The sequence below is a fragment of the Ammodytes marinus genome (genome assembly GCF_949987685.1).
Source record: "Ammodytes marinus genome assembly, chromosome: 11".
Classification (NCBI taxonomy): Eukaryota; Metazoa; Chordata; class Actinopteri; order Uranoscopiformes; family Ammodytidae; genus Ammodytes; species Ammodytes marinus.
This window is the reverse complement of record NC_137215.1, coordinates 31,970,287-31,988,421: the sequence shown is the minus strand read 5'-3', so window position 1 is coordinate 31,988,421 and position 18,135 is coordinate 31,970,287. Positions and strand designations below refer to the sequence as shown.

Here is an 18,135-nt window from a genome sequence, read left to right as displayed (position 1 = left end):
GACAAAATAAAGAAATTAAAGGGGTCACAATTAAAGGTATAGAACATAAATTGGGACTTTTTGCTGATGATTTGATTACTTTCCTCGAACAACCTAACACATCTATCCCTAATTTGATGAAGCTACTACAATCATATGGCCATCTGTCAGGATATAAAATTAATGTCTCCAAAACCCAGATTTTATCTTTTAATTATACTCCAGCAAAAGCGATCCTGGAATTATATGACCTTAAATGGAATCTAAAGTCAATTCAATATTTAGGCGTTACGATCACTAAAAACTCCACAGACCTATATAAAGCAAATTATAACAATTTAGATCAAGAAATAAAAAGATATATAACAAGATGGTCTACTGGATTTAAACTCTAGAATTGAGATAGTTAAACTTAATATATTACCCAGATTTCTCTATCTATTCCAATCTTTACCAATAGAGGTACCCCAAGGTCAATTTACAAATTGGGACAGAATGATTTCCAGATTTGTCTGGGGGGGCAAAAGACCTAGAGTCAGATACAAAACTCTTCAGCTAACAAAAGAGAGAGGTGGTATGGGTCTTCCAAAATTAAGGAAATACTATTATGCTGCTCAATTGAGACCTGTGTACTGCTGGTGTAAGTCAGAATTTAGAGCTAAATGGAAAGACATAGAAAGAGAAGTGAACCAAATTCCAATTCAACATTTGATTGGAGATAATAAACTATACAAGGAACTCAAAAATAAAATGGATCCAATGCACACACTAGGTTTGTGGTTTAAAATATTGAAAATACACAAGATTCAGAATGACATAAATATATTAAAATGGGTAGCATATGATAGAAATTTCAAACCTGCAATGTATGATCAAGGATTCAAACATTGGTTAACAAAGGGAGTAACAACTTGGTGTGTTTTGGTAAAAGATGGGAGGCTGGAGAGTTTTGAAAATATGAGAAGAAAATACGAATTGGGAGCTTGTGAATTTTATAGATACCTTCAGCTACGGGACTATTTCAAGAAGGACATCGAAGCAGATTCTTCCAAGGAGGTGAACAGTGTCATCCAAATTATAATAAAAGCATATCAAGAAAGTAACATAAGAATAATTTCGGCAATGTATAAAGGTTTGAATACCAACGACAAGCATTCAACTAAATATGTTAAGATGAAATGGGAAAAAGAACTCAATGTACAAATTTCAGATGAAGACTGGCATGATATGTGGAGGACACATCACTCATCCACCAATTCACGAACTCGGAGGGAATTCTCATGGAAGAATGTGATTTGTTTCTTTATAACACCAAAAATGAAAGGTAAACAGCTACATATGAAACAGCTTATATGAAAAGGTTGGGTGGTCCTCCCTTAAAGAGAGACGTGACGCACATTGGCACATTTTTATTTACAAAGCCTTGACTGGGAAGCTTCCTCGTTATTTAACAGAAATGCTGCACATTTCAGATGGGCTTTATCAGACCCGCTCCACTGACATGCTTATGCTTTATGTCCCACAAGCCCGGTCTGAGCTGGGAAAGACAGCTTTTAGCTTCAGTGCCCCCGACTCCTGGAACAACTTACAGCTAAAAATTAAACTAAATACATTCATATCCTTTGGCCAATTTAAACAGACTATCTTGGATCTGCCAAACTCTACTTGTAACTGTTTTAATTAGACTATATTGTACTTTATTCCTTTTAATTGCTGCCACTCTTCACCACTTTGTAAATGTTTCAATTGTTTTTTTTTCTCTTCTCTTCACTTGTTGTGTATTTGATGTATTTGCATTGAATATTTTGTATGTATTGTTGTTTTGAATTTGTTTTGACTCGACGTCATTGAAAATGAGGGTCACCCCTCAATTGGTCTCTCGAGGATAAATAAAAGTTAAATGAAAATGAAAACATAAACGTCAGAAATGTTGGCGGGAATGTGGGTCTTATGATGTTGATCATTCACATGTTTTTTGGAATTGTCAGAAAATAACTGTATTTTGGGAAATGGTTTATGAGGTATTAAAGCAAATACTAGGATATGAGGTCCCCAAAAGTAGTTTGGTGCTGTAAATTTCAAAAAGAGAATATTATTATGAGTGATGTATATTTAATCAAAATACTGCTAGTAGCGAGCAAGAAAGCTATCATCAGACATTGGCTGAAAGAAACACCACCAACAAAAAATCAGTGGCTTGCTATTGTTGAAGAGATAGCTTTAATGGAGAAACTGACTCACAAACTGAGACTTCAAGAAGCACAATTCGACTGTAAATGGGAGAAATGGACACTTTACAGGACTCAAAATGAAGACATTGGACTGGAACAGTAACTTATAACTAACTACAACCTCAGGATATAAGAAGGTACTTCCCAGGCAGTTTGTTCTTTTTCCTTGTTTTTTCCTTTTTTGTTTTTATTTTATTTTTCTTGCCATCACCTAATTGCAGATGTTGATATAATGCGGTTATAACTGGCATGTTACTGTGGAAAAAGTCAATAAAGATCTAAGTGTAAAAAAAAAAAAAAAGTAGCTAATTCATCAATAAAAGCACACCCATTAATCGTTGGCCAAAAGGGAAATCACTTGCGTGTGACTTGTAGGAGCATATTGCCCATTTATTAATTTGTAGGCCTATTGTAGTACAAGCAAGAGCTTGATAAAAATATTGAAAAACAAAACTTGCATGTTCGGATCCATACAATTTAACAGTGGGTCGCCGTTTCGAGAGAGAGAGAGAGAGTTGCCGTTTCTGAGGCATTAAGTTACTACAGTGACACTGACAGTGCTAGCTAGGAGATCGATAATTTTTGTTTAAATAGCCAACCATAGCCTACCTAAAACTCTCACATATCACAGCAAACGAGCTGCACAAATTAAACCAGGTTACATAATCATATGTTAAAGACATGAATAAATAAGTGAAGGAATAGAGGGAAAAGAAGAAATAAATGTGAGGGATGAAGAGGAGGTTTTATATTCAGACAGAGGGACAGAGGCAGGAAGGTAGGCAGAGGGTCTGACTGCAGTCCCAGCCTAAACTACTGTATTGTTATTCTCCTTCCATATAAATTCCACTACACTAGAGTGATATGTCATGTCACTCAAAATAACATGTTTCAATGATTGCCTGTTTTCTGTTGTAGCAATATGTTGTATGGGGTAAGCTATGTAGGCTTAAGATATATGCTACAAATGTCTTATTTTATCAGAAATGATGATCAATATAATATATATGGAGATTCCCGCTACCGTCCTCGCATGCCCCCCTGCCAAGACCTCTTGCCCCCCCTTCGCCACCCCATGTAAAATTTTCCAGATCCTCCACTGCATGGGAAGCTAAATAAAAACACACACTTCTTGCGCAGCGTAAACCTGTTGGCACTGTGCAAGAGACGCTCCCCTCTCCTTCATCTGATCGCTGAACACAATCAGCATTTTTACGCGTGATGTCTCTATCAAATGTAATATATTGTTCTGGGCTCCCGGTCACACCACAACTTATCGTCCTAACAATGGCGACAACAACACTTTCCCATAATGTGAAGCTGACGGCGATGTATTAAGAAAAGAAAAGAAAGAAAAGGCACAGTGCCTCCTGCATTTAGGTCAGATCGAGTCCGGACAAATTCACACCACAAACAAACTGCAGCAGAGTGCGTATGGAAGCGCACCGAGACCACCTCTTCAGCTGGGTCTCGGACCGCTTGTTTGGTCCGCCCCCGAGTGCGATTGCTGTATTCACACCTGCCTGAAAGATGCGCACCGAAGGCGGAAGTGCACCTGAGTTCGTTTCAACCAAACTAAACACGGCATGTGTGAATACACATGCCGTCGTCATGACTATGACGAAAAATATTCGTCAACGAACCTTTTTCACGGACGAAAACAAAATAAAAACAAAAAAAAAAGGCAGATATGATGACGAAGACTGAGACGAATATAACTGACACTGTAGTCAACGAATAGGAACGAGACGAAAATGTTAGGGCGGGACGAATGGAGAAGAGATCCAATCAGAACTACTCTTTTTGTGCAATCCAATTCTTTTTGTGCAATCCATTCGCTGCTTTGCAATCAGTGCAAAGCAGCGAATGCAACCCTGTGTCGGTGAAAATCGACGGTGAGACCTCGCCAGCGTGAGCGGGTGGAGTGAGCCGCCTTGCAGAAAAACTCTGCGGTTTGATGGACAAAATGATAGTCAGGGAGATCCTGCCCGTTAACGTTGTCTAGGGGAACGGCTAAGTTCCACGATCTGTTTGTAGTAGGCTATGTCTCGAGCTTGAATACACAGAGGCATGTCTCCAAACTGACTGTGCAACTATATAGCAAATGAACTGTGAAACTGCTGCCTCCCTCCGTTAGTTTCTGTTTTCACCCGAGTAAGTTACAATCAACTCCGACGCATGGACAGCATTCAATTAAAACCTCAAATTTTTATTATCAAAAAGGCTTTGATGCAAAAGAAGTCCGAACACACACAGCGGCAGCAGTGTTGCTTAAAGGAAAGCGCAGTTGCTCACTTTTATCAGCACCTTAATTGCATGCTGCTGCTGCTGCCCAGGGGCGGCCTTAACAATCTCGGGGCCCGTTTCAGGACCTAGTGTGGGACCCCCCATTTATTTTTTTATTGTTGCTTGTGCATGCTCCCCGCAAAAAGAAAAAATATTGTGGAATCCAGTTGGTTCATAGACGGATCATGAGATAATGGGCCCCCGGGCACAGGCTCTTAAAGCCCGCCCTCCCCCCTATCCAGTCAGGTACACTGATTTTATGTGAAATTATTACGAATTAAATAGAATACATGTTTTGTATTACAACCATTAAATCTGTGTCTGTATTGCATGTTCAAACCTTAATACCATTCAATGGAGAAAGAAACACTTAGTCGACTAAGGCCGCTGTAGATTTAGTCAACTAAAATATGTGTATATTTAGTCGACTAAGATTAGACTAAGACTAAAAAAATTCAGATGACTTAAATAGGACTATGACTAAATGGTGTGATATTCAAAAGACTAAGACTAAATCAGAATGTGCTGCCAAAATTAACACTGACAGCAGTCTACTTTTACTTTCAGTCGCGAGGTCAGTAATGCAGCAGTGAAAGCCAGCTACCTTATTGCTCACGAGTGCAAGCATCCAAGTCATTTTCTGATGGCGAGTTTGTGAAAACATGCATGCTGAGAAGGTTGCAGAAGTCGTATTCCCTGAAAAGCGATCTGCCTTTGCCAACATTAGTCTATCAAGGAACACTGTTGCAGATAGGGTAACAGAGCTCTCAGGAGACTTGGGCAGTCAAATGAATGACAAAATCAAGTCATTTATTGCATTTTCGGTATTTCGCCTTTTTTCGCTCGCCATTTACAATCAAGCCATCTGATATGCCAGCTGACATCCAACGTGAGATAATTTACTTGCAGTGTGATACCAATATGAAGGAGAAATTTGCGTCGGTGGGCTTGGACATATTTGATCAATATCTCTTGCCAGGGTACCCCAAATTATTAATTAAGCTAAAGATTTGGAGTTGACGTAGGTTAATTTTGCCATTATTTAACTGGTCTGGCCAACTTGAGATCAGATGGGTTGCATGTGGCCCCTGAATTCCGCAACACCGTCCGACTCCATATTACAGGGGTATTACAGTACCCCACCTGATCTTCCCTTCCCACATCACCATCATCACCCATTGTTCACTTTATTTGAACAGTTTTTATTTCAACTGTTTCTTGTGTATCTGTTTTGAAGGTACAGTGTCCTAGAGGACCATGAAAGGTGCCTTTAAATTTTTTTATATATTATTATTATTAATGTTATGTTAAATAAGTTAACGGACCCAAACTCTATGAGCCTCTGTAGGCTGCGGACCATCAGGTCTAAAACCTCTGCAGCAAGAACAGCTTCTTCCCCTCTGCAGCCGGCCTCATCAACGCCTCATTGATTTGGACCTCTATCCCCTACCACAGTCACTAAACGTTATTTTAACGTAAGACTTCATGAACAATGTGTTACATTAACACAGAACCTTATGTTCAAAAACTTTGATAATTTTCATATTCCTGTAAACCAACACTTACCTTAGTATCGATGCTGGGAATGAAGACATAGGGCACGTTGAACATATGGTTGTAGTAAGCTATTTCTTTAGCTGAGTAGTCCCTCATTGGCCTCACTAATATAATGTCACCATATCTGGAGTCTGAGAAACCCTGTTAAACCAAGACACACACAAAGACAATATCAACATTATTTATCTAAATAAGATTTGCTCTGTTGAGAAAGTTTAATACAACATCTAATATCATATATATTTATAAAGAAAGGTTAACAAAACAAAACAAAAAAGATTTGGTAAAACTTTAAAATAATTTTTATTCATAATTGATTCATAAGTCAACTAATGATTTACAAAACAGTAATATGTATAGTACTTTGCAAAAGTTTTAGGCAGGAGTTAAAAAATACTGTAAACTAAGAATGCTTCCAAAAATGTGAGAGTTAAGAGTTTATTTTTATAAATTAATAAAATGCAGTGAATGAACAGAAGAGAAATCTAAATCCAGCAGTGCCATCAGCTCAGAACTGGCAGAAACCGGTGGGACCCAGGTACCTCCATCTACTGTTCTCAGCATTGAGGACACCATTAATCCTGACCAAATCCTGACCAAATCTGAATAAATGCAGCTCCAAACTTGCAAGGAACCTCAACCATGCATCACTCTCCAGCCCTTTGGGGAAAAACTACCTTTTGCTAGAACCAAATATTTCAAGATTTCATTTTGACTCATCAGTCCAGAGCACCTGCTGGCATTTTTCAGAGCCCCAGTTCCTATGTTTTCGTGCAAAGTTGAGTTGCTTGACCTTTTTTCCACGTTGGAGGTATGGCTTTTAGGCTGCAACCCTTCATGAAGACCACTTCTGGCCAGACCTGACTGGATCGTTGATGGGTGTAACTTGGCCCCACTGGTTTCTGACAGTTCTGAGTTGATGGAACTGCCGGACATGTTCTGATTTCTAAGGGAAATAAGCTTGAAATGTTTTTCATCTGCTGCACTAAGTTTCTTGGCCGACCACTGTGTCTACGATCCTCAACGTTGCTTGTTTCTTTGTGCTTCAAAAGAGCAGCACATCTTGAAACCTCAATTTGCTTTGAGATCTGTGTCTGGGAGAGACTTTTCTTATCCAGCATAACTACCTTGTTCACTCACTTCGCATTTATTTACATAGAAAAATAAACAATTATCATTTATATTTTTGAAAGCATTCTTAGTTTACATAATTTTTTCACACCTGCCTAAAACTTTTGCACATTACTGTATTAGTAAGGCTGTCCTCGACTTAAAGTGTACATAGTAGAATGTGATTGGTCGAATCTTGCCTAGAGTCAACTTATCGTAGAATCGTGCTATTTTTGTCCTGCTTATTGATCCATAATTCTCATAAGAATGTATGTCTACCTTAGTCATTGACTCCCACGAACGAGATAGATTAAAAGCTTGAGTTTGTTTAAATTTTTTATTAACAGTATAATAGGCTGATATTTATACCGTATATGACATATTAATATACCAATATATTTCATGATTTCATGAAGCCTTATAGATGACTTACAACACATTTGTGATGTTAACATAGCATGTATTAATCATCTACAAATTTACACTATATAACTGTTTATGAAATGATTGGCCCAGGGCCGACGGACTGGGGGGGAAAGTGATACAGTCGTGGGGGGGGGGGCGGGCCCAAGGCAGAGGGGGGCCCATAATTCATTTATTTATTTATTCATTTATTTTAACAAGCTAAATGTGGGGCCCCGATCTTCGAAGGCCCTGAACAATGCCATTCCAAAAAAGAAATAATTGACTGGCTCGTGATAGGCCCCTGACCCTTGCAAGGAGATCAGGGGCCTGCGCATGACTAAGGCATGTGTGCGGGAGAGTAAGCAGGAGCAAGCCAACATTGAATTGAACTGGTGGCAAAAATAAACGCAGCGATGTTTCTATGGGGATATTTAGCTGTACAGAAATAAGTGCTGGCAAAGCTAGGACAGTTTAAGACTCCACATCACTGTGGCAACACAACCTATCTATCAGCTCAGACAGCGCAAAGAAAAGTCTGATGAATACATGAGAGTGATGGCCCCTGCAAGTTTCAGTAAGTTTAAAGAAGTGCCACACTGTTACTGTCTTTGAAATGCATTTAGACATTTTAAGGGGAAAACACATTGTATTTATTATTTCAACTATTGAGTTATTTGTAGAACAGCATGCTAGTGTAGGCCAACAATATTTATTTTCTGAATTTTCAATGCCGCTTTATTTTTATGTTTTAAATTGGGAAATACATGTTCCAAAACGACCTGTATTTAAAAAGAAATCAAGCAAGTAGGCTAATAATAACCATTAATGAATGATAGGCTATCGCATCATAGTAGGCCTATTGTCCACAATAATCACAGCCCCCCATCCATAAAGGAACTTTAAAAAGTTGAATTTGCACTTGATGTGCCTACACAAGTGTATGGTCTATTATTTGTATTTAGTGTGTCTGCATAGTATTGCACCAAAACAGTAGAAGTTTTCTTTAATTGTGTTTTGTACTGTCTGTAAAATTATACCTGCACATAGCAAACAAAATTGCACAACTGTATTCAAATAAACAGTTGTTTATTTCTATAGTGCGCATCGGCATCTTTGAGCAAAATACCCCCAACATGTTCGCCTCCTGTGACCCTGGCCAGTGACCACATTGACTAAGACATATTATGGGGGAAACACCGGTAAAAGTAATGATTTGGTCATTCATCAGATGAAATATTGTGGAGTTGTCTGGCTCAGAGAGCCATGTGTATTGTAAGACCGCTTTTCAGGGGGCCCATCAGGACTTTTTGTATAGGGGCCCAGAATTTGGTGCTACACCCATGGATTTGCCCATCATTATCTAATAATTTATAATTAACTTATAAATGAAGATTTATAAAGTGTTACCAGAGATTTTTAGGCTGAAAGGGACTTTTTTCTTCTTTCACATTCTTTTAAGTAAATGCAGTGGTCTTGTTCTCTCACTGCCTAAAATCTATACACATAGCCACACATACACACCGTGTCCTGAGCTAGCTGTGCCCCTCGGCCCAGTGATATACTGCTGAGCAGTTTAACAGCCAGTCTGGTACAGTTGTCACCCAGCATCAGTTTACTGTAGCCTTCAGTACGAGCCGTGTGCACCAGCAAATGCTGCCTTTGAGGAGAGGACAAAGTGGGGTCAGGGTGGTTAGACAGACAGCAAATCTAAAAATACAGACTGTATTTTCTTAACATGATTTAGTGTTTTCAACATCACAAGGCAAGTTTATTTATATAGCACAATTGAATCAAAGCAATTCAAAAGTGCTTTACAGGGGCATAAAAAAAGACAAGACATTATAAATTGCATTCAAGAGACAATACAAATAGTTAAAAATTAAAATAATTGCATATAGAAGACAACACAAATAATACTTTAAACTTAATACACAAGCACCACCATATATTACATACATTGCGCATTTGTTTGATGGGTATTTTGCAGGTGTTCAACAACTGGCTACGACCCGACACCATAGTATGAGAAACATCCCCATAACATGATGTCTGTGCCACCATGCTTCACTGTCTTCAAAGTGTACCGTGGCTTGAATTCAGTGTTTGGGGGTCGTCTGACAAACTTTCTGTGGCCCCTATTCACGCCACAGTACACTTTTGTCGGGTCTATTCATCGCATACCATGGATCATGGATCAGTTTGGATACATTAGAATACTTGAAGAGGTCATGTTGCCTTATGCTGAAGAGGAAATGCCCTTGAAATGGGTGTTCCAACAACGACCCCAAACACACCAGTAAGCGAACAAGATTAACGTTATGGAGTGGCCAGACCAATCCCTGGACCTTAATCCAATAGAAAACCTATGTGGCGACATCAAAAATGCTGTTTTTGAGGCAAAACCAAGAAATGCAGAGGAATTGTGGAATGTAGTCCAATCGTTCTGGGCTGAAACACCTGTTCACAGGTGCCATAAATTGGTCGACTCCATGCAACACAGATGTGAAGCAGTTCTCAGAAACAGAGGTTATACAACTAAATATTAGTTCAGTGATTCACAGGAAAGCTAAATCTTCATGCATTTTTCAGTTGATACAGTAAATGTTTGAGATGTAAAGAAAAATGCAGACACTGCTATTTTTTTGAACAGTCTAATATTGCTTTTTCTTCACTTTCTGTAAAGATGAAGAAACATTTGACAAATGTTTCTTCATATTTGGAGTTGGAATTGAATGTGCAATGTCCCCAATGCATTTGCGTGTATGGAAATAAAAGCTATTATTAGGATTTGATCTTTCTAAACACACTGCTATTATTTTGAACACAACTGTATGGCTTTCACTTTTCATGGTGGAGTCTTATCTTGCATTTTTGGATGTAGCGACAAACTGTGTTTACAGACAATGGTTTTCTGAAATGTTCCATGGCCCATGTAGTGATATCCTTTATAAAATCATGTCATTTTTTAATGCAGTGCCACCTGAGGTCACAGACGTTACTTTTTAATTTTGGACCTTGCCCTTTACGTGCAGAGATATCTCCTTTACAAGATGCCCCTTTATATACACTCAACAAAAATATAAACGCAACACTTTTGTTTTTGCTCCCATTTTTCATGAGATGGACTTAAAGATCTAAAATTCATTCCAGATACACAATTGTACCATTTCTCCCAAACATTGTTCACAAATCTGTCTAAATGTGTGATAGTGAGCACTTCTGCTTTGCTGAGATAATCCATCCCACCTCACAGGTGTGCCACATCAAGATGCTGATCTGACATCATGATTAGTGCACAGGTGTGCCTTAGACTGTCCACAATAAAAGGCCACTCTGAAATGTGCATTTTTTTGCTTCATTGGGGGTCTGGGGACTCAGAACCAGTCAGTATCTGGTGTGACCACCATTTGCCTCATGCAGTGCAACACATTTGCTTCGCATAGAGTTTATCAGATTGTCAATTGTGGCCTGTGGAATGTTGGTCCACTCCTCTTCAATGGCTGTGCGAAGTTGCTGGAGACGGCTTATGGTGGAGAAATGAACATTCAATGCACAAGCAACAGATCTGGTTGACATTCCTGCTGTCAGCATGCCAATTGCACGCTCCCTCAATGCTTGTGGCATCTGTGGCATTTTGCTGTGAGACAAAACTGCACATTTCAGGGTGGCCTTTTATTGTGGACAGTCTAAGGCACACCTGTGCACTAATCATGATGTCAGATCAGCATCTTGATGTGGCACACCTGTGAGGTGGGATGGATTATCTCAGCAAAGCAGAAGTGCTCACTATCACACATTTAGACAGATTTGTGAACAATGTTTGAGAGAAATGGTACAATTGTGTATCTGGAATGAATTTTAGATCTTTAAGTCCATCTCATGAAAAATGGGAGCAAAAACAAAAGTGTTGCGTTTATATTTTTGTTGAGTGTACATTCACAATAATATCACCTGTTACCAGTTAACATGTTTATGTGAGTAACGTTCCAAACATGTTTTTTTTAACATTCTACAGCTTTCCCAATGCATCTGTAATGTTATTTAATGAATACACGTCGAAAAGGATTAGGATTTGTGTTTTATTCATATTTTACATAACGTCCCAACTTTTTCGGAATTTGGGTTGTGCATAGATATTTTTCCCCTTTTCATCTTGATATATTTATTTGAATGTTTGTCATTAGTGTTCAAACTTTTATATAATGCCCATGCTGGTGGTATTTAGTTTTCTTTTAGAGTCCAATTAAAGGAAGTCTGGAGAACTGGTAACAGTTCCTCATAAATCTTATACCATTCTGTAGGACAGCCATCGCTCCATAGAGATTTATCGTTTTTAACAAATTGTTGCATGTCTGCTGTCAATCTTTAATTTTGGTATGCTCCAATCGATGGTAAATCCAATTGGTTTAAAAAAGTTCTAATTTCTTTCTCATTTGCAGCAGCTGGCTGTGTATATAATTTTCAAAGAACCCTCAAAATATTATTTCTATATCTTCCAGTACATGTATTGTCTCATTGGTGTATGGATCCTTAATGTCATTGTATGGTATTAATTACTTGCCGTTTATCGTAAACGTTTTGCTAGGAGTTGCTCTGGGGTCAATTTCATAATATTGTTGCTTCATAAATATGTTCCTTTTCATCCATCGTGTTCTGTTTGGCACAGGTCGGTCTCCTGTAAGAATATAACATTTAATTTTGTCAAGAACATTCCTCTCTTAGGAGAATTTAGACCAATTACATTTAAAGACATTGGCCGCGTTTTCCAGATTTGATCGTTCTTAGGGATGTAAGAAGGCTCTTAAAGCCACTACGAGTAACATTGCACGTTGGCGGCCCCTTTGGACAAAAGTGGTAGTATTTTTACGACGCCAGTCGTGAAGCTGTTTTCTAGCTTGTGCCGGGCGTGCGAGATTCAAATGATCAGGAAGCAATATAGTGCATGTCCGTGTGTTGAAAGTGTGAGGGCACCGGACTCTTTTCGGCTCCGTGAGAGTGGTTAGTGACACAGCATCAACTAATGCCAGTCAGTGCTACACACACCTGATTGCAATGAGTTGATGCAGTGTCACCTCTCACGGAGCTGAAAGATTCCGTGTCCTCACACAAAGCGAATGTATGAGAGACGGCAGTTAGTATGGATCACGATGTGTTTATGTTGTTGTAAATAATGACTATTTCAAATGAATAATGGTCATCTGATGATGCTGGTGAGGCAAAGTAAACTTTGTTTTAGTAGGCTACCGCTCATTCATTTAGGAGTAAACACTGCAGTCTAGTTCGCTCCCGTGAAATTGTGTATACGTTGCTTGGCAACGCCCTCCCGCCAGCCTATCACTCTCCCTTTTAGCTTTTCTTCATTGCATTTTATTTTTTTTCTTTGATGGTTCAGCCCTGTTATCAGACAAATAACTGTCTCAAACAAGGCTTCTCAAATCGCGTTGCCGCGCCACACTGAAATCTGCGACCAATATGGATATGTGACCATAGAGCATGCATGCGTGAACCGAAAATCGGACTGGGTGTGCGACCAGACCAAACGCAGTAATAAAAACTATATAAAAACGTCTTTCTTTGCACTGATGGTCTCGTTTGCTGTTAAAGGTAATTTATGATTATGAGAGGAAACATGAGGCTGTTTAAAAGATATTTAAATGTTACTCGGAGCTGCTTTAAGAAGGGTTCGGATAGGAAGGAGCGCTAAGTTGTTTACTGTGGAGGAGATGGGCGTCTTAGTGGATGAGGTCTGGCAGCACCGTGATGTTTTATTCGGGGGAACAAGGGGCAAAAAGAAAATCACGGTGAAGAACCGTGTTTGGCAGGCCATAGCCAAAAAGATTTCCCCCTCCAGCCCATGTGGCCTGCTTGACTGGGGTGCTGTGAGGAAGAAGCTGCGTGCCCCCGCGTGCCAACCAGCAGGGCCCGGTGTCCGCATGCGGGGGGGCTTAACAGGGCGGGCCGCAATAACAACCTGCACCTGCAGCGAGACGCTGGTGCGCCTGGAGAGGGAGAAGCTGGTGGTACTGCGGGGGATAGAGGGCTAACTCAAATGACAAATTGCCCTGCAGGAAGAGATGGTCCAGATAAAGCAGGAGACTGATAATTATTATTTTTTACCTGAAAAAATGCTCCGGTGAGTCACTGCATCTCGGTTACAATCATCCTTCACCAGGATTCAGGTACGGGGCATTTCTATTTTTTATCTGCATTACGCAATGTATCCCGTTTAATTTCACTATTCAATCTCCCTTCATTGCAGGTGAAGCTGACGCCCTCCGCCCCATATGGTTTCAATAAACTACTTTGGTTTCCTTTTCAACCATGTATTGTGTGGATAATTTCGCATTGAAATGAGGGTGTCAAACCTAGTGACAAAAAGTCCCATACAATTTGTAATTTATCTAAGCGTAGGTTCAGGACGTGTGCGTAATGTGCGCCCTGACGCCCGTGCTTCTCCCTACTTTCAGCACAGCATGTTTTGCCGCTTATTTCCCACTTGTTACCTGGTCACCTCAGAAACGTGGACACTATAGTCCCACATACTGTATGCAACAATACTTCCTTAACATTCCAGTGCCAGACTTTCAGGTAAAGCACCCGGACACTGCAGCAATAAATGATAGCGTGCAGGACGTTACATGTAGCCTACATCTGCTGGTTCTGTTTATTTATTTCAGCCTGACAGTTGATATGGGTGGTGTGGTGGTTGTGGGTTTATGGTTTAGTGATCAGTGCTTGGTGACTGGTGGTAAAGGGGTAGGGGCTGGGTTTGTTGGACCTCAGAAGAGGTTGATATGTTCCTAAAAACGCAGTGCAGCCAGGATCTGCATCTCCGGGCTGAAGGCAAAATTGCAGCGGGTTGCTCTCTGGATGTGTGGAGACACCAGAGTGATCAGCCGTTGGATCTCCGCACGGCGCAGCCGGTACTTTGCCTGGAAAACCCGGGCTGACAGCACGTCCAGTGGGGAGATGTGCTGACGCACGTATGCATTTATGTAAACCGTCTGGCTTCGCGCACTGCGACGCTGTTGGTTTGCAGCGAGAACGACGTAATTTGTTTTTGTTGCCGATGCTGTTGGAGTGACAGTGTGCAGTGAGAAAGTCAGGCAGACAGATAGACAGAGAGAGGCCTTTATTTCATAATTTTGCTTTTTGACTTTGAAGTGATCATAACCAGCCTAGTGATAATCTGTCATTATTGGACTGACTCCCGCTGTCGGGCCGTTGTCACTCGTGAGCCGACCAGCTGATCAGACCAGCTGTATGAGACGGAGATGAAAAGGAAAGTGAAACTGAAGGTAGAGCAGTTAAATAGTTAAATGAATAAATGATGTGATTGTGTTATTTGCTTTAGTAGCCTACAGTAGCTCATATCGCCCACCACTCCCGGAAATAATAAAAATTTACCAAACAAAAAAAGTAAAAAAATTAAAAATTAAAGTTTTTGTTTATTGATTTCTTCCTAAACGGTTATAATTTTCCAAACTGTTGCACACCCCTGTGCTCACAGAAACTAGGACGAAACACCCCCTGTGTCTCATCCAGACTGTTTTAGGTAGCAGTCCTAAAAACATCCCAGTCATTACAGTCCAAACACACCTGAAGATCCTCCTTGGCTTCACTGGTCCAATGCTTTGATGTCCTCATAGCAGGTTTGCAGAGCTTTATTTCTGCCTGTATGACGCAATCAGGTGGACCATGAGGTGGAACAGTGCAGCCCGGGAGACGGCGTGATAGGCATATATAAAACAAAATTCTTCCATCTTTTGCTTTGCTGCAATGCTCTGGGTCTGTGGAGTTGGAAGCCAGCCAGCTGCAGCTCAGAGTAAAGTATAGATCCACGCAGCCAGGTCTCTGTGATCAATTAAACGAAACCTGCAGAAAAGTCACTGTTTTCCCTACCATTAGCTGAAGTTTGTCCATTGTATTGCCTAATGAGTGGAAGCTGGAAAGAAATATTTCAGCTAGCAGTGTGCGAAATCCGTGCCAGGGGAGACAAACGACTGGTCCGGTATCTTTCCCCCCACTGCCAGTGTTCCGTTGCATGTAGTAGAATGTCTTATAAATCCACAGATAAAATAGAAAAGTGGGAAACATTTCTGCAAGAGTCTAGCCTGGTATTCCCAGACCTGCCACTAGTCGCTGGCAAATTAAATTTGCTGCGCCTGTTGGTCTGGAAACTCGCCGTTGAAGCTTTTTCAAAAAGACCAGAAATCTGGGCTCACGTTTCAATTGGTTCTATCTAATATGGGCGGGCCAGAGCCCTTTGTATGGTACTCTGGGGAGGACGTAACATGATGATGACAGTGACGTGCATGCGACGTCGAAGCCGTGATAGTAAACATCAAAGATGGCTGCGGATATGTTGTGCGAGTTTGAGACTGCTTTGGCCTCGACCCTTTACGATTTGGAAGATGGCACTCAAATATTTAATTAGCAAGTAAGTGGAATGTTCTGTTTTGCCGACCGACCACGGCAAACGTTTCATTTAACAGTTTAACAGATGTTCGCTAAACGAACGGGGCTTACGTCACCTTGTGCATCGCTCTGATTGGTTGTAGTGCTATCCAACTGCGTGCAGTGGCATTTGAAATGCACGAGTAGGAGCCGCCCCTTGAGTTGGAAATTACTATTGATCGTGGCCAGACCCTCTATCGTTCAAGATATCAGGGTCTGGATTTCCAGGCTAGCAAAAGATATTGAATACACAAAACATTGTGCTGACCAATACAGCCATTTGCTGCAGTCTTGAATAATGAATATGAATAGTTTATCCATCCCTGAAAGGTGTGACGACCCCTCCACACCACTAGGGTTGCTGGTTCCCCCTTCTCAGGTTACACATTTTCATTTTTCTTATTTTTGAAAATAAATCTCATGTAATTTTTCTGAATTCTGAAAAGAGCTGGGCTGTTAAAAGGGAAATTGTATTGCATGCATCCCTGTGTCTGACCTTAATGTGTTTAGCAGGTCTTCTCTAGCTGTCAATGTCTTAGCAGATCCGGTCAGTTGCTGCAGTAACTTTGTGTGGTATTCCTGAACATCTGGTAGTGATGCGTTTTCATCTTCCTGTAGTGTCAAATAGTCACCACTGTCATTCTGAATTAAGTGATCCACAGCTGCTTTGTAGGCGCTGGCTGGGTGCTCTGAAAGTGATGGGGTTGTCTGCACAATTGAACTCGGAAGGTCCAAAACCTGAGGGGAGGTACAGGGACACATTCAATAACAAATTTGGTCTGGTGTTGTTAAATCTCTCATAAGTGACTTTGGGCATTTATTCAGACACATTTAAGTAACAAAGTGCATGTAAGAAGGCAGCTTTACGCTCAACCTGAATTTGATGAATGTTGGTGACCCCTGTTGTGTCCCAACTGACCTGTTCTAGAGGCACGATGTGAAAGGAGAAGCCAGTAGCTTTGAACAAAGCCTGCAGATCAGTCACCGTCCTTTTTCTCTCCTCCAGAGACTGACCTACAGCACCACCCTCTGGGAAACAAATATAATCAGTTTAAAAAGTTTTGGTAAGGCTCATTTCAGAAAAGACAAAACTCCTTCAGAAATACAAAATAAGAATTACACTAAGTTAAAAGACTGATTGTCCCAAATAAAGTTACCATCAATGTAGACGATGCCAGGTAAGAATCTCAACTTCTTGTGAGCATTCAGACTCAAACCCTGGGAGGAAGAAAATGTTTTGAGTGCCATAAATATCATTACAACAAAAGCAAGAAAACAAGGTTATTATGAATCCACAGGTTTATACAGAACCATATTGAATCAATTTACAATGCAAAAGTAGCAGTTCATCATTATTAAGTATTATGTTAGGAGACATGACTAGGTTTTTGGTAGTTTGGTGTCTACAGGGCTGTACGCTTATTTTTTTAGGTGGTAGCACTGGTGCTAGCAAGCAAAAAAATTCAGTAGCACAAAAATAAATTTGGTAGCACACAAAGTATGATCGAAAACTTGCATAACCTTAACCCTTGCATTTCGCTCTAATTACCTTTGAGCATGTCATCTTGGTCTCATTTGAGATTCTCAACTCATATTATATCCTAGTGTGTGTAGTAATAATTATGGAAAAATGAATAGGGGTGCACTGATTGCAATTTAGAAAAAAAAATCTAACCTGCCAATTGCTTCTGTTAATTAAAACCAAACTTTAAAACATTAAACATAGCCTATTAAATAAATAAGTATACATATTGGTACAATTTAGGATAAATTAAATAGGTTGTTGTGAATGTGTTGGGAGTAGCTTTTCAGTGGGTTATTTAAAACTTTGTAAATAGACTAGGCTACTGTTGACTGCTCGCTGCAGCTGAATGAGTTGCCTTTCAAGCTAGAAAAAAGCGCTAACTTCCTGCTCTTACCGGCTTCAAAATAAAAGTCAACTCACGTTTGGCCAGTAACAGGCTTTTAATGTGAAGGCGCACAGGAAATGTTCTGTTTGTACACGCGCTAACTTAACTGCGGTAATGTGCCGTCTCCTTCCGGTAATTGCCGTTGGTGAAGTTTTTATAGCCTACCTAGAATCGCTGCAGGAGCACAGATCCCGAGAGCA

General features: G+C 40.2%; 1 protein-coding gene across 1 annotated transcript in view; it reads right to left on the bottom strand.

The window, feature by feature from the left end:
* ctu2 (cytosolic thiouridylase subunit 2 homolog (S. pombe)) overlaps positions 1 to 18,135 on the bottom strand; it is a 117,460-nt gene that overhangs the window by 37,204 nt on the left and 62,121 nt on the right. The window contains exons 5-9 of the mRNA XM_080036528.1: positions 17,183 to 17,243; positions 16,945 to 17,054; positions 16,522 to 16,763; positions 9,090 to 9,225; positions 6,063 to 6,194 (exon numbers count right to left, since the gene is read on the bottom strand). Coding sequence (XP_079892654.1) covers positions 6,063 to 6,194; positions 9,090 to 9,225; positions 16,522 to 16,763; positions 16,945 to 17,054; positions 17,183 to 17,243 — 681 coding nt within the window. The remainder of the gene's footprint in view (positions 1 to 6,062; positions 6,195 to 9,089; positions 9,226 to 16,521; positions 16,764 to 16,944; positions 17,055 to 17,182; positions 17,244 to 18,135) is intronic.